Source organism: Giraffa tippelskirchi, chromosome 5 (genome assembly GCF_054371585.1).
Source record: "Giraffa tippelskirchi isolate mGirTip1 chromosome 5, T2T-mGirTip1v1.2.pri, whole genome shotgun sequence".
NCBI classification, from domain to species: domain Eukaryota; kingdom Metazoa; phylum Chordata; class Mammalia; order Artiodactyla; family Giraffidae; genus Giraffa; species Giraffa tippelskirchi.
In genome coordinates this window covers 52,731,121-52,758,564 of record NC_137279.1, presented here as the reverse complement: position 1 = coordinate 52,758,564, position 27,444 = coordinate 52,731,121, and the positions used below count along the sequence as shown (strand labels likewise).

Sequence of the window (27,444 nt, the reverse complement as noted above, 5' to 3'; positions counted from 1 at the left end):
AGCACACCACTTAATGCACCAAGCCTCACTTTCCTCATCTTCAACATAAGTTATATGGCCACACACATGATGCAAAGTTTTGAGGTTTCAGGAAATGTATATAAACTTAGCACACAATAGGTAGGCACAATGGAATCACCTTTATTATGCTATTTGCCAGAGCAAAACAGTAGTCGCTGGAGGTACAGAATAGGACCTGCCCTTATTCAGACCCTGAGCTTCAATGAGGGCAAAGGAGATGACCACTTTAGAAGGGGTTCTGCTTGGAAACCTGCCACTACAGGCCTCCTCTTAGAGCTGGGAGGAAGCATGGGAGAGACATGCTTCTTAAGGCAAACTGGTGAGGCATGTCAGATTTCTTAACGCCAGACAAACATCAAGGAGCTCAAAGGATATATGTCCATTTGAGCCACTGTTGATGTATCACTGTTGCCCACAGGCACTTACAAAGCAAAATGGAAACACACAGTGGGATTTGAAGCAGGCTTACAGACTAGTGCACATGATTATCAAGGTGTCCCAGCCAGGTGGGGCTTGGTCTCCCCGCAGAAGCGGATAAGGAGCATCCGTTCAGCTGGCAAGACTCGGGGAGAGGACAACCCAGCCACCCTAACTCAGGCTCTCTCTGCCGGCTCCCACCTCCACCCCCGGCTTCCCGCACGTCTAAGGTCACGTTCAGCAGCAGCAGCTTCCACGTGGTGAGGTGGTTCTGGTCTCCTGAGCAGCCACCTCGACCCAAGAGGTGGAGGGAGACTTCTGCCAGCTCGTCTCTGCTGTGTGGCCTGCCTGGCTATGCCACCGGGGCGTTTGGGGATCCCTTTCCTCTTCCCCTGGGGGCCTGGGGACCACACCCTGGCTCTCTTCTTTGCACCAGGCCTTGGAGATGTCTTCCGGCTTCTTGTGGGAGAAGCTGGCTTCTTGAAGGAGTCTTTCTGAGATGAGGCCCGGTTTGGACTGGAAGCTAAAGTTGCATTGGACAGTTTTCTAGCAGCTTTCTCAGACTGCTCCTTTAGCAAGTCCAAGACCATCTCTGGAAATGAGCATTTATTTAAGAGAAATGTTAGTCCTGGAAAGTAGCTGTAAGGCAAGTGCCACCCAGGAATCCTATGCCCACTTGAGAGTTCTTGAATATAAATTCTTTTGAAATTAATATGTATAATTCCCTGGCCTTGATCTAAATAGGCGACTTTTGTAATGGGGTCGCTCCAGTAATGCATACCTGTAGAATAGTGCCTTTAAGACAGCACCTCTCTTCCAAAAGTCTTTCCTGACTCCCTACCCTACCCCAAGGAAGAGGTCCTCACTCTCGGGGCCCTCTCAGACCCCTAGACATCCTTCTAGCCAGAATCTCAGTGCTGTTTATTTCTTCACTTGCCTGCAGTACCTGCCTTCTCTCCTTTGGTTCTAAACTCCTACAGGTCAAGTTACTGGTGTATCTATCCCCAGGGATTAGCATAAGGACTGCTGCAAAGTACTAAATGAAAGAATGAATACATGAATGATTGAATGAATGAAGGGCAGCACGTGCTGCCCCCTGGTGCACAACCAAGACATACAGACTGAGCCACAGGTTATAGTCCTCACCCAGGAGATAAGCCTTATTTGAGAAAATAGGACCTGCCACCCCAGGATTGCAGCTGTTTGCACCAAGCACTGTAGCCAGTGCCTTGATGCCAAGGCCTGAGCCTAAAGACAAACATGGACTCACTGGCAAGCGGCCTGAACTGGACCCGCCTACTCTTGGTTTTCACCGGTACTGGTTTGTACTTGCATTTGCCTGGAGGTGCTCTCCTGAAAACAGATGGAAAAAGTGAGGACACAAGACTCTGAAGATTTAACCAGGAATTCAGGGTCACCCATAGGTATAGAGGTGTAAGAACTGAGGTCAGCCTTCCCCTCCCCACAGGGATGGGACAGATGAAGCAGGGAATCTTCAATGAGCTCAGGTGGAGAGGAGGAAGGACACGGACATCACAGGGACACCGAAGGCCCTTGGGGGGCAGTGTAGGGAGGGGGTTGGGGCATGGGTGTGGCAACAGAGAACAGGGTTCAAGTCCTAGGGACCACAGGCAAGTAAGCCTTGCTGAGTTTCAATTTTCGCAACTATAACGTGGAAAAAATAATAGCACCATCCTCACAGGGAGATGGGGAGGATTAAATAAAAACTGTGTACTTGGCACACCGTAAGTTATGAACAGATAACTTATTTTTTGTTTTTGTTGTTATTGTTATGGGGGGGGGTTGGTTGGTTTTTTTCACCACAGTGCGTGGCATGTGGAACTTCCCTGACCCGGGGTCCAGGGGACCAGGAATCGAACTCATGCCCCTTGCCGTAGAAACACAGAGTCTTAACCACTGGACTACCAGCGAAGTCCTAAATTGTTTTTTAAATGAGATTTTGAAAAACACCTGGAGCAGTGGTCAGCACACACAAACGATCTGTGGGTAATGATGGTAGTGATGGTGAGGAGGAGAATGACGCTCTGCCTCTGCTCTGATGGTAGTGGCGATTCCCTTTAAGGAAAATCTCTTCAGATACTCATGGCGCAGCCCCTTAAGTAATGCCAGCCCCTCTGCCTCCTAGTATTTTGATTCTTAAACTGCTGTTTTGCTTAAACTGCTGTTCCCCGAGTGCATCTTCTGAAATAAGAGGGGCTTTTGCAGACTAGAAGCATTTCCAGCTAGTTGGTGGCAAAGCCAAAATTTATACCCAGCTCTCAGCATTCATACCCAGCTGGGATGGGTGCATTTAGTGCAAAGATGGGCTGAAGAATTAAACAGAGCAGAATCGGGATCCATTGCTACAGAAGTTTGTTGTGTTTTTTTTTTTAAGTCTCTACAATTCAAGTCATCATTATAACTGAACTGAATGCGCAGTGCTGAAAAGACTTTGATCCAGAAAGAAGGATGAGATCTCATCCTCTGGTCCCTCTAACTAGCTCTACCTCAGGCAAGCAATTGAAGGTAGTAAGGCTCAGTTACCCTAATCTGCAGACTGAGGGTGTTACCCTGCCTCGCTAGGATTCTGTCAGCATTGAATATCAGCCTGCATGCACATCACCCAGCATGGTGCCTGGGACACAGAAATGCCTGGATAAATGTCAGTGTCTTCTAGGTGGAACAGCCTTTACAGTTGCCTTATGACTGACCTCCCATGCTTCCAGAGGTGAGCTAAATTATCCCCTAACCTAATCAGGAAACTTTCAGAGGAAAGAAGAAGGGATTCACACACCTGTTGTGTGAAAGAGGTTGATAGAAAGAGCGGGAAACTCCCCACACAGTCTCTGTCAGTCACTGGAAGCACTTTAAAGATCCCGGGTTTGCTGCATACCCAGATCACAGGAGATCTGCATGGAGGAGACCCAGCAATGGAGACCGCTCAGTCCCTAATTCACCCTGGTAACCCTTCTCCCCATCAGGAGAGCCCCCAGGCACAATCTTGAGGACAAAGCCCCTTCCAGGAACTTCTGAGAACACCTAAAGGGAGCCCTATTGCCAAGAGGAACTGAGCTAGGCTGGGCTTCTGAGGCCTCACCAGTAGCTGGACTGAGCTGCCAAATGTCCTCTGAATAACTACCCCAGATATGGTAATGTAAGCCTCAAGGGAAGTCCTCCTTGGTAGGTCTACCTTCAGGCTGATTTGTGGGGAGACTTTCTTGCTTTGAGTAAGAATCCTGAGATATCAGCCATTAAAAAAAATACATTTGAATCGGTTCTACTGAGATGGATGAAACTGGAGCCCATTATACAGAGTGAAGTAAGCCAGAAAGAAAAACAACAATACAGTATACTAATGCATATATATGGAATTTGAAAGATGGTAACGATAACCCTATATGCGAGACAGAATAAGAGACACAGATGCATAGAACAATTTTATGGACTCTGAGGGAGAAGGTGAGGGTGGGACGTGTATATTATCATATGTGAAACAGAACACCATTCCATGTTCGATGCATGAGACAAGGGCTCAGGGCCGGGGCAATGGGATGACCCAGAGGGATGGGATGGGGAGGGAGGTGGGTGGGGGGGTCCAGGAAGGGGAACACATGTAAACCCATGGCTGAGTCATGTCAATGTATGGCAAAAACTATTACAATATTGTAAAGTAATTAGCCCCCAACTAAAATAAATAAATTTATAAAAAAAAAAAAAAAGAATCCTGAGATATTAATAAATCCAGTGTACTGCCCAGAGCTCTCAGGATGGATACCCCGCATCACTCTCCCAGGGACAGGTGTGTACACACACTCAAAAACCTCACAAATGGGAAGCTGTAGTTTGGCTTTTGCCAGATGAGTTGAAGATTGGTTAGTCCCTGAGAGAGGTGGACAGAGAAGCAGAGTTACACATCATAGAGTTCACCAAGTGAATAAATGCTGTCCCTGAATTCTAGAAACAATCAGGTGGAGACACAGAGAAACCTGACAGTTGAAGATGCAGCTGTTTCTGGGACTCTCCTGAGACTGGTCTAAGACACTGCAGATACCAAAACCCACTGATGCTCGAGTCCTTTATATAAAATGATGGAGTACTTGCATATAACCTACACATCCTCCTGTATACTTTAAATCATCTCTAGATTACTCATGATACCTAAGAATGCAAATGCTGTGCTGCTGCTGCTGCTAAGTCGCTTCAGTCGTGTCCAACTCTGTGCGACCCCATAGACGGCAGCTCACCAGGCTCTGCCGTCCCTGGGATTCTCCAGGCAAGAATACTGGAGTGGGTTGCCATTTCCTTCTCCAGTGCATGAAAGGGAAAAGTGAAAGTGAAGTCGCTCAGTCGTGTCTGACTCTTAGAGACCCCATGGACTGTAGCCTACCAGGCTCCTCCATCCATGGGATTTTCCAGGCAAGAGTACTGGAGTGGGGTGCCATTGCCTTCTCCGAAATGCTATGCAAATAGTTGTAAATATAATTGCAAATATTACAGAAATTGTTGCCAAGGCATGGCAAATTCAACTTTTGCTTTTTGTAACTTTCCAGAAGTTTTCAAAATATTTTTGGCCCGCAGTTGGTTGAATCCACAGACATGGGACCCACGGATATGGAGGGCCAACAGTATTTGCCAAAGACGAAGCCACGGAAGGGCAGCAATATTTACTCAGGTGGTCAGAGTTGTATACCACTGTCGGATGATCCCAGACAGAAGTTTCCAGAAGCATATTTTTAAAAAAACAAACAAACAAGGGACTTCCTTGGCAGTCCAGTGGTTAAGATTCCACGCTTCCACTGTGCAAGTTTAATCCCTGGTCAGGAAACTAAGATCCATTATGCAGCACAGTGTGGCTAAAAAAACAAACAAACAAACAAGACAGGAGCCACAGGTCTACAACCAGTCATCCTATAAAGGCTCAAGATCTTCATTTTCAACCACAAAGAGATCATTTCCCAAATATTCCATAACTGTCTTACACTTTCATCAGTCCAATCTGCTTTGAATATAAAGCAAAGATTTTGCTTCGTTGATCATTTCTATTGATATTAATTCTTGGGGAGTGAGGACTGTCTTTCTGATCTGCCATGGAGATAAGGACTAATTCAAATCACCTGAGAAGAAAAGGAACCCAAATCTCACCTTGATGGGTCAACAAATTTGTAAATGGATCCGTGCGGTGCATAGGCACTGGGGTAAGAGGTGGCCAAGAAGTAGAGCTCCCCTGAAAAAACAGGAATAGACCATCAGGACAGGACACAAGGCCGGGCCCAGACAGCTAGATGCACAGGAAATCATCACCATGTATTTTGTGGCCCTGAAATACATGAGCCCCAGGAAGGGGTCCGCAGAATCCCACCTGACAGCGAGGCCTCGAGGGCTGTGAGCTCCCCAAGGAGAAAGTCCATCTCAGCCCCCAGACACCTCAGAGTGTCACCCAGCAGAGGCATGTTTCTGCTGTGCACGCTAAGTCACTTCAGTCATGTCCGACTCTTTGTGACCCTATGGACTGTAGCCCACCAGGCTCTTCTATCCATGGGATTCTCCAGGCAAGAATACTGGAGTGGGTTACCATTTCCTCCTCCAGGGGATCTTCCCGACCCAGGGATCAAACGTGCATCTCTTATATCTCCTGCATTAGCAAGCAAGTTCTTTACTACTAGCGCCACCTGGGAAGCCCATAACGTTCCATAAACCAAAGGCTTCTCATCTCATTTATCACCACTTTGCTTTCAGAAACTTCACCTCAGTGAGTCTCCATCTCCCTCCTCAGCTCTTCAGTACTGATAAAGATTCTCTGTGAAACCCAGAGACAGGCGAGCTACAGGCTGAAGACCACTTATTATTGAGTTGGTCAAAGTTCATTCAGGCTTTCCATAACATCTTGCAGAAAAATCCAATCGATCATTTTGGCCAGTGTTGTTCAATCACTAAGTTGTGTCAGACTTGGCAACTCCGCAGACTGCAGCACGGCAGGCTTCCCTGTCCTTCATCATCTCCCACAGTTTGCTCAAACTTGTGTCCATTGAGTCATTGATGCTATTTAACCATCTCATCCTCTGCTGCCCCTGTCTTCTTTTGCCTTCAATCTTTCCCAGCATCAGGGTCTTTTCCAATGAGTCAGCTCTTTGCATCAGGTGGCCAAAGTATTAGAGCTTCAGCATCAGTCCTTTCAGAAATATTCAGGGTTGATTTCCTTTAGGATTGATTGGTTTGATCTCCTTGCAGTCCAATGGACTGCTGCTGCTGCTGCTGCTGCTGCTGCTAAGTCGCTCAGTCGTGTCCGACTCTGTGTGACCCCATAGACGGCAGCCCACCAGACTCCCCCGTCCCCGGGATTCTCCAGGCAAGAATACTGGAATGAGTTGCCATTATCTTCTCCAATAGTCCAACGGACTAGATACTCTATATTAAGTTACCCCTTCTTTAGGGCTTCCCTGATAGCTCAGTTGGTAAAGAATCTGCCTGCAATGCAGGAGACCCCGGTTTGATTCCTGGGTTGGGAAGATCCACTGGAGAAGGGATAGGCTACCCACTCCAGTATTCTTGGACTTCCCTTGTGGCTCATCTGGTAAAGAATCCGCCCGCAATGTGGGGGGGCTGGGTTCGATCCCTGTGTTGTGAAGATCCCTTGGAAAAGGGAAAGGCTACCCACTCCAGTATTCTGGCCTGCAGAATTCCATGGACCGTACAGTCCATGGGGTTGCAAAGAGTTGGACACGACTGAGGGACTTTCACTCACCTCTTCTTTAGTGCATTAGTCCCCGCTCCCTGCCCCCACTTCACTCTGTCCTCCAACTCCACCTTCTTTAGCCCTGGCTTCCTTATTTCCCATGATCTTCCCCTCACTCCTCAGCCCCCCAACCTGGTCTTCTCCACACCCCACAGAAATCACCTCCACCCACTGTTCCCTTCATCTCTTTCACAAGGGTCCCTGTTTCCTCCCATATTCTCCTGTTTGAACTCCAAAAAACACCATTCCCTTCTCATAGTAGGTAACTTATTCCACCTCGTTCCACAGTTCCCTAAGAGAAGCAGTGACGGAGAAGGCAATGGCACCCCACTCCAGTACTCTTGCCTGGAAAATCCCATGGACGGAGGAGCCTGATAGGCTACAGTCCATGGGGTCGCTAAGAGTCGGATACGACTGAGCGACTTCACTTTCATCTTTCCCTTTCATGCACTGGAAAAGGAAATGGCAACCCACTCCAATATTCTTGCCTGGAGAATCCTAGGGACGGCTGAGCCTGATAAGCTGCCGTCTATGGGGTCGCACAGAGTCGGACACGACTGAAGCAATTTAGCAGCAGTAGCAGCAGCAGCAAGAGAAGCAGTGAAGGGTTTATGAGCCCAACTTCAGCTAGATAAATCTGAGTCTGAATTCTGATAACACTCGTTACCATCTGTATTGTCCTGGGCAACTTCTCCACCTGGGTAACCCTCATGTTATTTATTCATTTGTAAAAGGGAGATAAGAATATCTCCCCTGATTATTAGGTATTAAGTGAGAAAGTGTTCAATCATTGGCAGCTCCTCTTACTTCCTTATGTCTCTGTTCCCTGTGATAGTTTTTTGAGCCTGGCACAATGTTTGTCCTACCACCCTGGATTTAACACTCTTGCTATTGTGTGCTTCATGCAAGCCCTCTCAATTTATGGAAGGAAACATCTTACCAAGGTATAAATTGGAAAAGCGTAGAGCTTTAGACAGCTCTGGGCTATTTAAACAATCTTCTTCCTTGAATTTGTGGTGAACAGTGACTAATATTTGTTTCAGGCCAAGTGTGAGGCTAATGTTCTTTGCAGAGCCCTGTGCACAATGTAACAGCTGCCTCATAGACTGGTTTTGTGGACTGACACTATAATCTTCCCCTTGTAAGGGGTGGTGGGGGTGGGGGTCTGAGGAGTTAGGACAAACCTTTCCCCAGAGCCAGTTGGCCCCTCTGATTACAAACCAGGTACCGAGTTGGCCCCTAGAAACCAGTTGGTTTCCCTAGAAACCAGATGGCCCCTCTGATTAGAAACCATCACCTCATCCGAGGTGATGCTGACATGAGATAAATGAGTTGTCTACCAACATGTACACAGGTCAGCCGTGGGCACAGGTCCCTCCAAACCATGCAATTTCTGGTCTAAAAGAATTGGAAACCCTGTGTTGCTGCATATTACCTACACATGACTATAGTTTTTGTAAATTATATATCCTAAACATGCCATAGACTTCCCACCGTATTTTTAGAAGACAATGCTAGAAGTGAATTTCATCTGTAGGGTCTAACTGACATTTTTAAAGTATTGTTGATATTTAGTCGTTAAGTCTTGTCTGACTCTTTTGCGACCCCATGAACTGTAGTCTTCCAGGCTCCTCCATCCATGGGATCTTCCAGGCAAGAATAGTGGAGGTTAAAGTGAAAGTTGCTCAGTGTCTGACACTTATGTAAGAGTCAGTGTCTGATTCTTAGAAACTCCACGGACTATACAGTCCACAGAATTCTCTAGGCCAGAATACTGAAGTGGCTAGCCTTTCCCTTCTCCAGGGGTTCTTCCCAGTCCAGGGATTGAACCCAGGTCTCCTGCATTGTAGGCTGATTCTTTACCAGCTGAGCCACAAGGCAAGCCCAAGAAGAGTGGAATGAGTTGAAATTTCCTCCTCCAAGGGGGATCTTTCCCACTCAGGGATTGAACCCATGTCTTCTGCATTGGCAGGCAGATTCTTTACACTGAGCCACCTGGGAAGCCACTTTAGAACTGTATTTTAGGGCAAGAACAACACACCAAAAAACTAACAGGCTATATAAACCAAAACATATGCAATATGAATTTACTGCAAGCATTATGACCTCAGCCAGCCCTCTTGGGAATGTGCTTCAGTGACTGACATTCAGAAACCTAACCCATCAGAACTCAGCCATGGACAGCCCCACGCCCACTATTCACTCCATCTACTTGCTCGTTTATTTGTGCCAGCTGTTGGCTGGAAGAGTCAGGAAATAACTGTAGCAACAGTGAAAGCAGAGCTCTGGTGCAACTAAAATGGGGCTTATCACGCTCGGTTCTAAATATGTCAATAATGGGAAAGACTATGACACACACAGAAAATCTGAGTCACTCTGTGCAAAAACATAAAAGCATGCAACTCTGAAGGAAATAATTTGCCTTGGGAACAGCCACCCTGGTTTTACGGCTGCCCTTGGGCAAAGTCTGGCTTGGGAACACCTTGGCAAGTCCACTCCATCAAATTCAGCCAAGGACATTTTTGTTTGCCAGATATACTGAGTGGTGTTCAAAAACTGCCTTGTTTTCTCCTGCAAGAAGTCTACTGGTTCAACAAACTAAACTACTAAAACCTGGCTTTTCTGTGGCCTCCTGAAAAGGAACAAGCCACAGAATGTGGCATCCCAGGGACCCCGGGCAGGCTCCCTCCAGGGGTCTCCAGTCTCTGGGGGCTCCAGCCTCCTTGGGGCACCAGCAGGGGAGAGGCCCCACCATGGCCTGTGACTGACATTCATTTACATCATCCACTTTCCACTGAACGTGCCAGCCTGTGGTTTCTCCCCTTTTTCGTATGTTTGGACTTCCAATTTGGAACTCACAAAGACTTTCCTCTATTAAGAATGCTTAAATTTTCCAAAATATCATCTGCTTCTAAAAAATATTCACCTCAAACTATCTATTCACAAGCTATTTGAGGACTTCCCTGAAGATCCAGTGGTTAAGACTCCTCACTTCCAATTCAGGGGGTGCAGGTTTGATCCCTGGCCAGAAAACTAAAATCCCATATGCCATATGGCATGGACAAAAATAAATTTTTTAATTAATAATAATAAAAAACACATAAGCTAGCTGAGAGGAAGGGTGCAGCTGCTGACTGGCTTTCTTTATGTCCCACTCAAGTGAAGCTTTTGTACAGCCACCCTTGGGTCAGAGTGGAAAGAAACCAGACATTGAAGAAACCACCAAGGCTCTGGTTAATACTTGTAGAGAGTCCTGTGTCTGGAAGGGACCCCTAAGAGATCATTTTGTTCTCTTCCGTGCCTCAGAGCATGGCTAGATGCAATGCCAAATACCGGAAGGATCACAGGCCTTATCACCACTTATGTAAACAAAATAAACCTTTAACTTTCAAAATGACACATAACTTACATAAAGCTCAAATTAAAATTTCATTTTCTGAGTTCAAAATTTGAGGATATTTATTTTTTTCGTTGTTTGTTTTATATGGGGAATTTTTGTTTCCTTTTGTTTTGTTTTTAACTTTTTATTTTATATTGGTGTTGAGTCAATTAATAATATTAATAGTTTCAAGCAAACAGCAAGGGACTCAGCCATGCATATACATGCGTGTAGTCTCCCCTAAGCTCCCTCCCATCCAGGCTGCCACACTGAGCAGGGTTCCCTGTGCTAAACACTAGGTCCTTGTTGGTTATCCATTTTATTTTATACTTTTAAAAATTGGAATATAATTGCTTTACAACATTGTGTTAGTTTCTGCTGTACAGCAGTGTGAATCAGCTATGAAAGTGAAAGTGTTGGTCGCCCAGTCCTGTTCGACTGTTTGCAACCCCATGGACTGTAGCCCACCAGGCTCCTCTGTCCATGGAATTCTCCAGGCAAGAGTATGTTGCTATTTCTTTCTCCAGGAGATCTTCTCGACCCGGGAATCAAACTCAGATCTCCCACATTGCAGGTAGATTCTTTAATATCTGAGCCCCCAGAGAAGCTGTGAATCAGCTATAAGTATATATATCCCTGCCCTCTTGAATCTTCCTCCCACCCCGACCATCCTACCTATATAGGTCAACACAGAGTGAATATTTATTAAAGCTAAATCCCTGTCTCTTTCCCTTCACCTCTCTCTCATATGTGCACAAATGCCTTGCTCTGCTGATGCCCTTAACATACCCCTAATGGCTCTAGTGTGTAGCCTCCTACCTAGCTGTCTACCCTTTTCCCAGATCTCTCAAGAAAGAAGTTCTCCCTTGTTCATTCACAGAAGTTGCCTAACAAACTCTGGGCAGGATCAGGAAGAGCCCAGCCCACCGAGTGGCTGATCATCAGAGGTACTTTCTCCCAGGCAACACCAGCAGGATAAATACCCACTGTTGGCTCTGTCTACGTTTGTATAATCACAGATTAGAACAGAATTAGGGAGGAAGAGCACATGCACCTCCTTCATAGTCAAAGAACTGAACAGACTACAGCGTAGACCTTGGTCTACGTGCACAGTGAGCTGCACAGCCAACCAAGAAGGGATAAGTTGGCATAGTCAGTCTGTTTCCTCATTGGTGAAATAAGCAAAACAATTACATTATGGGGGTGTTGTGATTACTAAATAAGATTTTAAAATGTCAAGTGCCTAGAACAGTATCCAGTTCATTATAAAAGGTGGCCGATAGTTAAAATAGGAAAAGTGGTAGTTTCTATTTAAATAATATGAGTAATAATAACAACAGCAATAATAATTATTATATAAATGTTTGGGGCTTCCCAGGTGGCTCAGTGGTAAAGTATCCACCTGCCAAGCAGGAGACGCAAGTTTGATCTCTGGGTCAGGAAGATCCCCTAGAGAAGGAAATGGAGACCCACTCCAGTCTTCTTGCCTGGGAAATCTCATGGACAGAGGAGCCTGGTGAGCTACAGTCCATGGGGTTGCAAAACAGTCGAACATGACTTAGCAACTAAGCAACATACATGTTCAGTTCACAGTACTTGTGATTATCTAAGATCCAGTAACCAGAAATACAATAACCTGTTAGTATTTTTTACCTGCTTCATCTTCAGCAAAGGAGATGATAAACTTGCTGTGTGTGCTGATCAGCCCTGGGAAGGCACAGGACTCAGTGCTGCCCAGGCAAATGTCCTGTTTCTTCCATTTCTTGGTTTTTCTATCTTCCTGCAAAGCCATAAGTCGACTAGATGAAAAGCAAAACCTTATATTTTAGGAATCTGTATTTCTACCCGGCAGGATATTTTTTTCCTCCTAGAATCTGGAAATCCTGGAATACTAGGACTGAGTCTCCCATAGGAGATCAACAACTAACCTCCCTTAGGAATCAAAAAAGCTGCTTCAGAAATATTTCTGACACCCTCTTGCCTTAGATGGGGAAGTTCATTTGCTATTATAAGAGGAGTTTGGTGTCCTGTGAAGGTTGCACCACCACAAAAGACTAATTTTTATTAGTTGGCTAGTTGCTCATCATCTCTAAGCCTCAGTTTTCTCATGTATAAAATAGTGGCTAGTAAGAGAATTTACCATAGGCAAGAATTGTTAAGGTTAAATAAGATAATATATGTAAATATTCATATATTATCAATGTGCTTAGCACACAGTAAGGACTCAAAACCAGTAGCTATTATTATTATTATGTCTGTAGAGTAGCAGATGTTACTTCATATGCCACTGTCATCTATCTGAACTAAAAGAAGATTTTTAGAAGAAAAGGGAAAGAAAATTGAGTAACCAGGGGTATCAGCTGAAAAGTTTTATAGAAACAGAGATGCTCAACCCCCAGTAATTCTAGTGCATATGATTCAATTAAAAATCACTGCATATCTGTTACGTGTGGGGGCGAAATGGTGGGTAGAGGTTATGGGAAAAACAAAAAGAACAATTAAATCCCAAAGACCTGACAAATTCCTTGACAGGGAGACTACAAAGACTCACTCAGAAAGAAATAAGCTGAGTAGCCTGTGTCTGGAGGAGAAAATGGCAACCCACTGCAATATCCTTGCTTGGGAAATCCCTTGGACAGTGGAGCCTGGCAGGCTACAGTTCACTGGTCAAAAAGAGTCAGACACGACTTAGCATCTAAACAACAACAAGCCTATATCTATTAAAGAAACTGAATTTGTATTTAAAAGTCTCCACAAGGAACACTTGAGAGGACTTCTGGTTTCCGGTCCAGCATGTAAGAAGCGTGGAAGTCGGCACACCACCCTAAAATAAGCAAAAGACTGAGAAAATGAAAAATCAACAACTATTCTTAGATTTGTAAGAGAAGCGAGGTCACAGGGAAAACCACTGCTCCCAACATTGGAGAGACAAGCAGGCAGATACAGAGAATCACAACTTACAGAAACCCACAAGCACAAACCTTCACAGGTATGAGTTCTGGGGTTGGAAAACCTAACCTATAATTGACAAATTGCTAGAAGTTCCATATGGGCAAAGCGTGAGTTAGACAGGGATGCCCAGTCATCCAGGGTCCCCACACTTGTGTGAGTTTTACCTCCAGGAGCTTGACCAGTTTCCCAAAATAAATATCAGGAAAAATCTGCTTGTGCTTCCAGCAGCAGGAGGGGGAAAGGAATCATTTTGAAATACACCAGTGCTTTCTGTTTTTCTTAACAAATGTCTGTCCTCAGGAGAAACTAATCAGAGACTAACTTGCCAGGATTTTATCAGAACCTCACAGATCCGGGGAAAGGAAGTACCTAACTCTAGCCAACTCTAGCCACCCTGTCCCACCTAAATGTATATGGAGGCAGAAGGGCTTCTGAGAAACACTGATGAAGTTCACAGTCCAGAGGCACAGGCTCACTGAAACCTCTGACCTAATCATAAGACTAGAACACTTCCTCGCCCCCACACATCACCACCACTTTGCTAAAGACCAATTTATGGCAGTTTCTTTTACCCAGTGCATCATATCTGGCAATCAGGAAAAAAATCACAAGGCAAAAAAACATAGTTTGAAGAGACAGAACAAGCATCACAACTAGATTTGGATGTGGCATGGGATGTTGGAATTATTAGATTCAGAATTTAAAACAACTATGATTCATATGCCAAGGGCTCTAAGGATAAAGCAGACAGCATGCAAGAACAATGTAAGCAGAGATAAGGAAACTCTAAGGAAGAGTCAAAAAGAAATGCTAGAGATCAAAAACACCTTAATTTAGATAAAAAATGCTTTGACAGGCTTATTAGTAGACTGGACATGGCTGAAGAAAGAATCTGAGTTTGAGAATATCTCAATAGAAACCTCCAAACCGGAAAGCAGAGAGAAAAAAAACTAACCCCAAAAAAGAACAAAATATCCAGGAAAAGTGAAACAACTACTAAAGTTGTAACATAAGCATAACAGGAATATCAAATGGAAAAGAAAGAGAGAGAAGAGCAGAAGAAATATTGGAAATAATAATTATTCAGAATTTCTCAGAATTACTGCTAGATATCACACCACAAATCTGGGAAGCTCAGAGAATACAAAGCAGGATAAATTCTTTAAAAATTACTTATAGGCATATCTTATTCAAACTATGGAAAATCAGGCATAAAGAAAAAGAAAATCTGAAAAGAAGCTGGGGACGGAGGGGCGGCACTTTCAGTATAGAGGAACAAAGATAAAAGTTACATCAAACTTTTCTTCAGAAACCATGCAAGCAAGAAGAATGCAGAGTGAAATATTTAAAGTGTTTAGAGAAAAAAGTCACCAACCTGTACCTGGTAAAATTATATTTCAAAAACGAAGGACAAATAAAGACTTTCTCAGACAAACAAAAATTGAGGGAATTTGTTGCCAGTGCATCTACCTTGCAAGAAATGTTAAACAAAGTTATTTTGAGAGAAGAAAAATAATATTGGTCAGAAACTCAAATCTATATAAAGGAAGAGTATCAAAGAAGGAATAGGTGAAGGTAAAAATCAAAACTTTTTTTATTCTTCACTGGTCTAACAGATAGAAGTTAGTTCAATATACTAATAGCAACAATGTATTTAATTATGTATGCTTATGTATACAGTAAAATAATAGTATTATTAAATTATAAAATGTTATGTTAATAATTATTATATATCACTGTTATAATTATTATATATGCTTATATATAAGTGAAATGAATGATAACAATTAGGGACAAAAGGGAGGAAGTAGGATTATTTTATTATTATAAAACACAGACTACCCATGAAGTTTTGTAATGTTGTTTGAAAGTGAACTTAGCTTAGTTGTAAATGTATATGGCAAACTCTAAGCAACTCCTTAAAAACAATTTCAAAAAATAGTATGATCAATATGCTGATAAAGGAGAGAAAATGGAATCAAATAAAATGTTCAATTAAATCTGCAAAACGCAGAAAAAGAGTAGAAAAAAAACAGGAACAAAGAACAATATCAAAAAATAGAAAAGAGTAGTGAGTATGGTAGATATCATCTCAACCATAGCAATAATATCTTTGACTGTCAATGGTCTCAATGTACCAATTAAAAGACAGAGATTGTCAGAATGGATCAAAAAACAGGGCCCAACCACCATTAACATGGTCATCTACCGTTAAACATCAGATCTAGATGGCTTCACTTGGAAGGAAGAAACACGTTTTACACAAATTAGTCCAGATAATTAAAGAAAAGGAAATACTCTTTAACTCATTTTATAAAGCTCACGTTAACCTGATGCCAAAATCTGACAAAAGTATTATCAGAAAGGAAAACTACAGCTCATCTGTTTCTTCATGAACACAGATGCAAACATTCCAAACACATTAGCAAGCTGAACTCAACAATATACTAAAACAAAAACAATATATTAATAAAATACAACATGACCAAGTGATATTTTTATCCCAGGAATGCAAGATTGCTTCAGTGATAAAAAAAAAAAAAAATCCATGGGTGCAATTCACCATACTAACAAACTAAAAAGGAAAAAGCCTCATGATTCTCTCACTAGACGCAAAGATGCATATGACAAAATGCAACTTGTATCTAATGCAAACTCTCAGCAGACTAGGAATTGAAGGAAATGTCCTCAATCTGATCAAGGGCATACACAAAACACAGCTGACAGCATCAATCTTATTGGTAAAAAATCAAATGCTTTCCCCCACTTCTATCCAACACTGTACTAAAGGTTAAAATGAAGCAACAGATCAATAAAAGAATAATAAAAGGCTTCCAATTCAGGAAAAAAATAAAGGTATCCATATTCATAGCGAAATGATCTTCTACATAGAAAATCCAATAGAATAAACAAAAAAGTCACTAGAACTAATAAGAAATTAGTTATATGTTATGAATTAATATATGTGTTATATATATGCTGAATATATATTATACTTGTTTTATATATATATAGCAACATTCAACATAGCATCAAACACTATGAAATACTTAGATGTCCAAGACCTTTTACACTGAAAACTACAAAGCTTTGCAGGAGTTTTATTCACAATCCCTCCAAACTGGGGACAGCCAAAACATCCATCAACAGGAAAATAAATGAATAAACTCTGGCATATTCATGCAATTGAATGTTACAAAGCAATAAAAGAGACAAACTTCTGATACATGCAAAAGCATTGACAGATTTCACAGACATTGCTCAATGAAAAAAGCATCTGTGATGAGAGTGGGGGTGGTGGAGAGAAAAGGGTGGTGTACTGACAGGCAATAGGCAAGAAAGAACCTTCTACAGTGATGGAAATGTTCTTCATCTTGATATAATTGGTCTTAATACAAGTGTATACAGCCACACTGTTAAGACATTGAATGTTGTGATAGGCAATTTATACTCCAATTAAAATGTTGAAAAAGAGAGAGGGGACATCAATCCTTCCTTACCCGCTCATGAAGTCCCCAAAGATGTAGAGACCATTGAGATTTGGGGATTCACATCCACGGTAGACGTAGCCTCCAGTGACTGACTTGCCCACTGCATGGCCGTAAGCATAGATTGGCAGAATATCGTCTGTCCAGGAACAAGGAAAAAGAGTGTCATAGCTAAACCTGGGAACTTCAAGGAGGAAGAAGGCAGTTTTTAAAACCAATTGCCTTACTGAGTGGAGAATGTTTCATCTCTTGGTCTTTAGGAGGACAGAGAGCCAAGTAAATCATGTTTATCTTCTCAACAGACCAGCCATGATATCCATGAGCTTCCCATTTGACTGGCCTCAGAAAGCAGAGAGGAAGCCTAAAGTTCCCCCCATCTGTGGGGCAGTGACCTGGAAATCCACACCCTTAAATTTTTCCCCCAGGTCCATATAGCAGATACTCAGGTTTAGGATTTGGAATATTGTGAGGACCTGGATGACCGCTTTGAAGCTTAGTGTAACGGAGCAGGACCCTATGAGACCTTCTCAGGACAGACCATCCCCTGTCCTCCGCCTGCCTTTTATCTATAGAAAAACTTTAGCCAAAGGATAAATTTAATCAGAGGAATGAAAAAATACAGAAGCAAGGAAAATAGTCAAACAGAAGAAAACAATAATAATTTAGTCATTAAACTAAATCAAGGACCTTCCGTTCCTCCTCAAAGTCTATAGATATATACTGAGCCATATCCTTTGAGCAGTATTATAATGAAACTCTCACTGGCTGGAAGAAGTTAACTACATGATGGCCAGACTGTAGCCATAACATAAACGGCTCCATCTTCACACTTCCAACAACTGGCCTCCAGGAAATGGAAACAAACCAATCCTGGAACTAAAGATTAAGTATACTTAAAATAATCAAGGTAACTCTGATCAGACCACCCTGCATGACCAATTCCAAGAAAAGTGTCAGAGATGGCTGTCCTGTCCTACATAGCTTTCTCCCTCCACCTATATGCCCTTGAAACTCCCATTTAAAATTCTTCCCCTGATTAGCAAGGGAAAATTGGTTCTTTGGGACACAAGTCCACCTTCTCCTCAGGATTGCCATCTTCCTCAGTAAAGCTATCTTTCCTTGCACTCAACACTTGTCTCTCAGTATTGGATTCCTAAGTAACAAGCAACCGAACCTGAGTTCAGCAACAGAAGGACAAAAAGACCAAGCAACGGTGATAAAGTCAGAAAATTAGAATTTTAAGCCAGATGGAGTTTCTAAAGCACATCTTGATTACTGATATTTAGGGACTATATATGGGATATCATTTCAGTGGCAGTTCCAAATAAATAAAAACAGACAGCCACTTATTTTCCTTTGAGGATGTGTCAAAATTGTATGCCTGAAAATCATGTGAGTAACTTATTTGGAATATAATATAGATTCTTAGGTCAATCCCACCACGCCCCCTGATCCACCCAGGATTCAATTCGTTAGTTAGCGAGAAATGCCCAGAGTTCAGGTGCCAGTGGCTAGAGGACCACTCTGAGAAGCACGATTCCACAGGACACAAATAAAGGCACTTTTAGGACCTGCAGCGCAAGACACTTCCGGGTTTTATTCTCCCACCTCCACCTGCAACTCATTCAATTCACTCAAGAAAGAAGAGGGCTTCTCACTTACCCAAAGAGGCGTTTTGACAGAGCTTTTTGTCGTAACATTCAAACCCCTCCTTTGCCCTCCAGCCATAGTTTCCACCTTTAACAATGATGTCAACTTCTTCAAACCGGTTCTGTCCCACGTCCCCACAGAACATCCGGCCTCGGCCCTGGCGCGTGACGGGGTCCCCTCGGTCCACGGCACAGCGCCACATGTTTCTGACCCCGTAGGCGTAGATGGCAGGATGGGCCCCTGGCTCAGAAACAAACGGATTGTCCACGGGCACTCGGTACCGCTTGCCACCTGAGCCGGCCCCATTCACATCGATCCTTAACACTTTCCCCAGCAGGGAACTTCTGAAAGGAAGAAGGCCAAAAGCAGGAACAGGAGAAATAAGATGTGAAATTGCTGGGTCATATGCTAGTTCTATTTAAAATTCTTTGAAAAGTCTCCATAATATGTTTTCCATATAGTCTCCAGCTATGTTTTCCATAGCTGCTGCACTGTATATTTTGCATTTCCACCAACAGTATACAGAGGTTCAAATTTCTCCACATCCTGCCAACATTTGTCCTTTGTTTTTTAATAACAGTCATTCTAACAGGTGTGAGGTGATATCTCACTGTGGTTTTGACTTGCATTTTCCTTATAATTAATGACATTGAGCACCTTTTCGTGTACTTGTTGGCCATTTGTATGCAAGAGCAGTAAGTACTAGAGACCCACTGTATATTTTCCCCACAATTAACAATACTGTACTGCACACTTAAATTTTTTAAGAGAGTGGATCTCAGGTTACGTATTCTAAATAAAATAAAACATCTCAGAACTAGATAATATACACACACATACACATCATATACATATTTGTGTATATATATATAGTTAAGACTTTCCAATTTTTGACTCAAAGAGAACTACTAGGCAAAAGTTTGATGTAGTCCTGGTCCATGTGACACTGAGCAAGATGCAGCTTCAATTTTTCTATTTTTATAATGGGGTGGTTTCAGGTTTGGTCTAATACTAGGAATTTTTTAAAGGAGCTGGTTCTATTCTTCCTCATGTAACAACGTGGTCAGTAGAAAGAACAGAGGCTTTTGAGCAGCTCTGCTGATGACTGTGGTCTCTGAGCCTCTCTTTCCTCCTTTGTAAAGCAGGGGAGAGTAACACTACCTCGCAATGTGGTTGTAATGTAAGGGTTAAATGAGTTAGTGTGCATATATCACGCCATGCAGTTTCTGACATACAGTCAGCACTCAACAAATGCAAGGTCTTTATTATTATCAACCCTAATATTTTTATTACTAGGGATAATGAGAGCCACGTGCTTGCTGGGTACAAAGGGCAGAAGGATCACGTGACTTCCCTCTAGATGGCATAGCCTCGTTGGATTGTCTAGTTTGAATTCTGGTTCTGCCACTTACTCTCTGTTTGACCTTGGATAGACTACTTCACTCCTCTCTCCCTCTATTATCTTGTCTGTAAAATGGCTATCATAATACCCATACTTCATAGAATTCATTCGTTCCAAATGTATTTATGGCATGACACCACTGCCAGGCACTATTCTAGGGTCTGGGAATACATCAACCAAGAAAAGAGCTTAAAATTTTTGCCCTTGTGGCTGTTAGAATTATGTGCTCAAATAAACATAAGGTATTTAGAATAGCATTGAACACACAGTAAGCAACAAATATACATTGTTGTTGCTTCTGTTAGCCTCATTAACTAACTACTCATGTATCTCCACATGAGACACAGTGCCTGGAACACAGTAATCAATAATATTGTTGAGCTGAATTGAACTAGATGGTCAGATTATGGCATAGTAAATAACGTCCTGCTCATATATATTAAAAATCCTGAATTCACCTTTATATGGCCCTCTGAGAGTCATGTTGAACACCCATAATATTAATTATAAAAATACATTATGCCTGAAAAGTATAGGACAGAATATCTCTGGTGGTCCCATGGTTAAGAATCCACCTTCCAATGCAGAGGGTATAGGTTCGATCCCTGGTCAGGGAACTAAGATCCCACATTTCACGGGGTAACTAAGCCCACATGCCACAACCAGAGAGACTGAGAGTTGCAGTGAACAATCTCGCATAAGACCCAAGGTTGCCAAATAAATAAATATTCCAAGTAAATATTAAGAAAAAAAAACAAGAAAACCAAATATTCTTCCTATTGTGTCAACAGATGAGACTACATCTTGCAGTAAATGAGTTGGGTTTGACCCTCTGCAGATTCTATCCCAGCAAAAACATTATACCAGGGAAAGCCTGCATCCAGCTTACTTGTTCTGGGCATTTCCAAATTTGCCGAAGGGATCCCCAGCCTGTCCTCCATCCCCAGTGAATATGTACATATAGCCATCTAGGCCAAAAAGAAGTTGTCCACCATTATGATTTGAGGCTGGTTCTTCTATCTCCAGAATGACCCTGAAAGGAAAAAGAAACCACGCTTTGATGAAAGCTGATACAGCATCCTCTTGAGACATCTAGAAATGACTGATCCAAGGCAGCCAAGGACCACAAAACAGGTAGCTTGGTGGCTCTGGGACACCCTTCACTTCCTAGTATGACTTTGTCATGGACCATTTTTTTTTTTTCACATCCTGACTTCACGAGCTGTAGACACAGCAGGGTAACCATCACCATTTTCTGGTGCTCAGCCTTACTTTCTTCTCTACAAGAACCCCCAGTCCTATCCTTTGGACAATCTAGCAGGGGTTAGTCTATCACTTCTTCATGCTCTTTTCAATCTCTAAACCTGTCTGTATGGGAAAAGCAAGATAAGACAGAATGGAGTAGGAAAAAAAGGTGGAATGGTGGCGCAAAAGAGCATGAGCTTGGGGTTAGTTAGTGCTGGGTACTTCATCTTATCAGGCTTAACTTCCTTGTGTCAAGCTTTCCGGAGAGGATGGGAATTCCCATGTTCAAGATAAAAAGCCTGAGATCTAATGGTCACACAATAATCAGAGGCTACTGTTATATTTAATGTGGATATTATCTAAAATCATTTCTCAAACACTTATGGCCTCTGGCCTTTGCTTACCCTCTATAAAATCAAGCAAGCATGGTTCTAGGTAACTGTGAAGATGGGTGGTTACAGCCATGAAGACCATCTACTGAAGATTCTAACTTGGGTTAACCCATTAATCAGCAATGACTTTTGTGGTCTTTATAAAGCTAGTAGATCTAAACCCAGGAAAGTTCCTCTATCTCATCTCATAGGACCGACTGGCAATATTTTGGAACTCAGCACACAGTTGCAGATTCTCATGTGTATGCCTCACCTCTCTGATTTGGGATCGGCTTTGTTGGGATCAGCCCGAGAAACCTTCATCTCACTAATCCGGATCTTTTCTACCCTCTTCTTGCCCAGGCATGAATAATAAATGTAGAACTTGCGGTTGCGGCGGAATTGGGGATGAAAAGCCAACCCCAAAAAGCCTCTCTCGTCCCCAATCCAGGGAGTGGTCAGCACGAGGCTCTTGAGGTTCAAAAAGGGTTGTTCCAGGCGACTCCCATCAGGCAGGTAGACCCACACCACCCCCACCTGCTCGGCCACGAAGAAGCGGTGGGTGCCGTCCCCAGCGTGGACCATGGAGACCGGGTTCCTCAGCCCGTTGGCCACCTCGGCCAAGCAGAGCTGCAGGCAGCCTCGAGGGTCCTCGGCCACCGCCCCCAGGTTGCGGTTGAGATGGCCACTCCTCAGGATATTGGGGAAGCAGTAGTCCTTGTCGGGAAGGTTGAGGAGGTGGCAGAACCGCGTGCCATCCTTTCCAGGGGATTCCTGGAGGCGGCGGTCATTGGTCAGCAGGGCGATGGCGGAGTGGCAGTTCGAGTGGAATGCAGAACAGTAGTCAGAGCAGAGGCCAGGAAGGTTCCGGAGGGGCGTGCGTGGGTTCTCAGCACCGTAGAGGTGGGCTGCGTAGGGCGAGCACTCCTGGAAAAGAAGAGCGACCTCAGCCCCGAGGCAGACTGGCCACGGTAGGGCTGGAACCAATTTTTCTCTTGTCAAGAATTTGACTTTTTTTTTTTTAAGAGTTTTTAAATCTTGACTTTATTTTGGTTTTATTACAAAAATATTTCTCTCTTGATGCAATATAGCTATTTTAATTTTTTAAAGTCATACCTGTGTGGATGTTCTAATCAACTTTATGTTTTGAGCAAAAAGAGGGAAAACAGGTCTGGGGAAGAACCAGGATTCTGGAGCTCCTGTTACCAACTACTGAAAAAGAAAGCTCTTCTTTAGGACCCACATTTTCTACCCAGTTAATGCTCCTGGAAAGCAGAAAGGGAGAAAAAATTCTCTTGGATTTACTATAACTTTGTTCTTGACATATAGAGTTTTGCTAAATGATCAATTTTTTTATTAAAAAGAGGTAGTACCAAATGTCTCCATCTTTCCCTTTTTTATATATATTATAAGTGCTGTATCTGTAAGATTTAGTTTCTTTATGCACATCTGAAGCAATGTGGCAGAAGTTTTACATTTGCTGAATCTCAGTATTGGATCTATGTGAGTCACTCAGTTGTGTCCGACTCTGTGACCGCATAAACTGTAGCCTGCTAGGCTTCTCTGTCCATGGAATTCTCCAGGCAAGAATACTGGAGTGGGTTGCCATTCCCTTCTCCAGGGGATCTTCCTGATGCTGGGATTGAACCTGGGTCTCTCGCATTTCACACACTGCAGGCAGATTCTTTACATCTGAACCACCAGAATCTGTCATGTTAATTATTTAATTTTACTGTGCTTTTCCATATGTTAAAAAATTTTTTTTGCCACATTATGCAGATGTGCAGTGTGTGGGATCCTAGTTCCTCAACCAGGAATGGAACCTGTACCTCCTGCAGTGGAAAAACAAAGTCCAAACCACTACCAGGGAAGTTCCATTCAAAATATTTTATAATTTAAAAATAAAATTATCAAAATGAACATGCAATGTATCATTCCCAGAGATTAGGCATGTAGTGATTTCTTCCCTTATTTATTAAAAATATCAAAGTGTTTAATATATACAAAGCGCCATGCTGGGAGCTACACAAATTTAAATTGTGGGTCTGGGGCCATACAACTGTTCTTTACAAATATACAAGGACTGTGAACAAAGGAGTACACATTAGTCAGACCTCCCTAAGTCATAGCGTTTTCTAGCAGGAAAATAGAATATTGTAGGCAGACAGTCAACTTTCAATAGCGATGAAAGGCAGAGGCAACTGTGATCAGGGAAGTAAGAAAGGCCTGTTTTTGTTGTTTTGTTTTGAATTTTTGGCTGCTCTGGGTCTTCATTGCTGCGTGGGCTTTTCTCTAGTTGCGGTGAGTAGGGGCTACTCTCTAGTTGTGGTGCGTGGACTTCTCACTGCGATGGTTTCTCTCTCTCACCACGGGCTCTAAGGTGCGTGGGCTCAGTAGCTCTGGCACATGAGCATGAGCTTAGTTGCTCTGCTGCACGTGGAATTTTCCTGGACCAGGGATTGAACTCATGTCCCCTGCATTGGCAGGCAGATTCTTAACCACTGGACCACCAGGGAAGCCCAGAAAGGTCAGTTTAAAGGGGGTGGTTGGGGCCATGGAGTAGGGCAGGATCCACTCCGGAAGCTGCTTCTGATCACGGACACCTCCCCTGGCACCTGCCAGCCCAGGGTTGTCTCGTTCACGTCTGTTCTCTCACCACCTACGAGAGGGATCAGCAGCATTTCTCAGATGTGTTGAGTTCCCTGTTTTTTCTTATTTCAACCCTGATTGCAGATTGCAGAGCAGCAGACTCTTATTGGGAAGAGCAGAAGAAAGGACCCAGGGATTCACAGCATCTCTCCCAGGGCTGTTTCCATTTAGGATACTTGTCAGAGCTGCTGACAAGAATCCAGATAAGCTGACTGACCCACCTGACTGATCTATCCACTCCTGGGGAATGGAAAGAAGAAGAGAGATGGAAGATAAAAATAAGGATGAAATACCCGGGAACAGAGGAGGCTGTGAACAAGTAACCACCTGCATGGCACACTCTTAGGCATCATTTAGAATCTGCACAGTTGCCTCTACTCAATCAGTTCAGGAACTATCATTTCTTTCTTAGAAAACAAAGGCCCAGGAACAAACTCTCCTAGGTGCCAGGCACTGTCCTCTGCACTGGGGCTGCTGACAGTGAGTGAGATGCCCAAAGGTGCTCTCCTGCTGGAACTTATGCTTTCCCCAGGTCTGGGAACCAGTAAGCGGATCAACCAGGGCTGTTGTGACTCGACTTTGGCATGGTGTAATCAAAATGGCACGAGACTTGGAGCCTGAACATCTGGATTTGTGCCATGGCATTCTTTGACCTTGGATAGTGAAAGTGAAAGTCACTCGGTCATGTCCAACTCTGCGAGCCCACAGGCAGTAGTGCATGGAGTATCTCCAGGCTAGAATACTGGAATGGGTAGCCGTTCCCTTCTCCAGGGGATCTTCAAAACCCAGGGATCAAACTGGGGTCTCCTGCATTGCAGGCGGATTCTTTACCAGCTGAGCTACCAAAACTCCTAATTCTGGGACTTACTTCCCTGGTGGTCCAGTGGCTGAGACTCCTCGCTCCCAGTGTAGGGGGCCTGGGTTCGATCCCTGGTCATGGAACTAGATCCCACATGCCACAACTAAATACATAAATGTTATTAAAAAAAAACCTCATGAGTAAGATGGGGGTCTTAGTAGCTGCCTGCAGAATCATTGCTGGGAACATACTACATATTTGGGGAAGAAAGAGGGAGAAGAAATTTAAGTTGTGAATTTTAATAAATATTAATAGACACGTGTAGGTCATTGTTTTTGTTTTGTTTTTAATTTTTTTAATTATTTATTTTTCACTGTGCTGAGTCTTCCTTGCTGCACGGGCTTTTCTCTAGTTGCGGAGAGCGAGAGCCACTCTCTAGTTGTGGTGTGCAGGCTTCTCATTGCTGTGGCTTCTCTTGTTGCAGAGCACAGGCTCTCGGGTGCGTGGGCTCAGTAGTTTCCACTCCCCAGCTCTAGAGCACAGGCTCAATAGTTGTGGTGCAGGGACTGCTCTGCGGCATGTGGGATCTTCCCAGATCAGGGACTGAACCGGTGTTTTCTGCATTGGCAGGTGGATCCTTTACCACTGAGACACCAAGGTATTTATCCCCTGTTTTTAATTTTGTTGAAGCATAGTTGATTTACAATGTTGTGTTAATTTCTGCAAAGTGATTCAGTTATGCATACGTATATTCTTTTTCATATTCTTTTCCTTTATGGACATGCATAGGTTATTCTTATTCCTCAAATCCCTGAAACAGGAGAGCTGCTGAATTTGGCTTTCTGAAACCTCATGCAATAGGGAAGGGGGAGGAAGGAGAGAGGGAGGGAGGAGACATTTTTATCTGGGGACTTCATCCAGAAATGAAGCCTCGGTGTTGCTCATAAGAGCCGGGCTGCCGCCCAGATGGTTATCCCAGAGTTAATTCTACAGGAAACAGCTGAAGGGTGGAGCCCGAGGTGAGAGAGGACAGCCCAGGGCGATGGCTCCCAGGTGGCTGGTTTCTGGGCAGGGCTCTGTTCCCTTCACTTCACGGGGAGGTGGGGTGGCCAGCTGGCTCTGGGATCACAGTGGGAGAGCCAAGTAATTGCACTGACATGCCGGGGAGGGTCTCCAATCTGCCTGGATTTACTCTCTCACCCCCAACCCATCACTAGAGTGCTCCTCCTCATGGCAGCCTCTTTCATCTGCCCTCCAACTAGACTCTCCCTGGCACCCCTGAACCCCTCTTCCCACAAAGTCAGTGTGCGCAGCCAGCATCCGACATGGGTTCAGGCTGAGCCCTACAGAGGTGATGTCTGCCAGGGATGTGGGTTTTGGCCACTAGAGAGCCGGGGGAAGCAGAACCTCTGAGTAATTGCCACTGAGCAGCTTGAAGCTCTCCCAGGACAAGTTTGGAAAGCTGGGGAGAGCCCCCCTCATCACAGCAGAGAGCCCCTGGCATAAATGACCCACCCGAGGACTGCATCCCAACGGATGCCACCACTCTGTCCACACATTCCGTGAGCACCCATGCGAGCTCGCAGCTCTCAGTGCCCTGCAGAGAGGTCCCAGACCACAGCTGTCCCCAGAGCTCTGTGAATAATACACCAGGGCCCGCAGAACCCCGGAGGGAAAGCTTTGAGAAACCAAACACCACCTCAGTGTGCCGGTCCAGAGCCCAAAGCCCCAGGTGAAGGCAGTCACAGGTGAGCCTCTCTCAAGGGCTGGGCACCCAAAGAGCCCTCCCCCCAAGACCCTCACCAGCCATCCCAACATCCTATCTGCTGGGGCTGGAAGGCAGCCTCCAAAGCTGGCTCCCTCACCTTCCCTCAGGGCTCCTGCTCAGGCCTACCTGGCAAAGGATGTCTTTAACGTAACCGCCGCACAGCTCGTGGCCCTTTAGGTCAAAGTATTCCATGATGTCCCAGTACCGGGCAGCGATGCGGTGGTCCTTACGCTGGTCACAGCAGCCGAAAGACTCATAGTCAGAGCAGAACTCGAGATGCTGGAGGGGCTGGAAGGGAGGCCGGTAATCCAGGCACTGGGGGTGTCCCTGCAGCAGTCCCACCTGACCCAACAAGACTATGAGGCAGAGACAGAAAATTCGAGGAGAGGTAAGGAGCCAGGGGATCCACCGACTCCAACCACCACTGGCAATGGAACTTCTGAGCATGTTGCCCTAGGGACACTCTGGCTACTTTGTGCTCAGGCTGGCTTCCTGCTCCGGACTGGTTCCCTCACTCCCACCCCCACGGTGTTTTTCTTCCTTCCTTCTCTTCTCTCCTCTGAAGGTTCA

At 44.1% G+C, this 27,444-nt stretch overlaps 1 protein-coding gene across 1 annotated transcript; it reads right to left on the bottom strand.

Annotated features, from left to right (window-relative positions):
- Positions 1 to 121: 121 nt before the first annotated feature.
- HHIPL2 (HHIP like 2) lies at positions 122 to 27,321 on the bottom strand. The gene is made up of 9 exons (XM_081486965.1): positions 27,001 to 27,321; positions 21,933 to 22,585; positions 20,932 to 21,075; positions 18,653 to 18,984; positions 17,003 to 17,129; positions 12,204 to 12,349; positions 5,581 to 5,662; positions 1,709 to 1,791; positions 122 to 1,030 (listed from the first exon to the last, which is right to left on the bottom strand). Exons 1-9 carry the CDS (start codon positions 27,319 to 27,321, stop codon positions 615 to 617), a joined length of 2,304 nt encoding a protein of 767 aa, XP_081343091.1. The 3' UTR covers positions 122 to 614.
- Between the last annotated feature and the right edge of the window lie 123 nt (positions 27,322 to 27,444).

Bases quoted from the DNA above. Each gene is read 5' to 3' on its own strand.
- HHIPL2 (XM_081486965.1), bottom strand. From the start codon at position 27,321: ATGCTCAGAAGTTCCATTGCCAGTGGTGGTTGGAGTCGGTGGATCCCC. The intron at 5,663-12,203 runs GTAAAAAATACT...CTGTTTTTTCAG, and splicing joins CTTTGCTGAAGATGAAGCAG to GGGAGCTCTACTTCTTGGCC. The intron at 1,792-5,580 runs GTGAGATTTGGG...ATCTGTTTTCAG, and splicing joins AAATTTGTTGACCCATCAAG to GAGAGCACCTCCAGGCAAAT.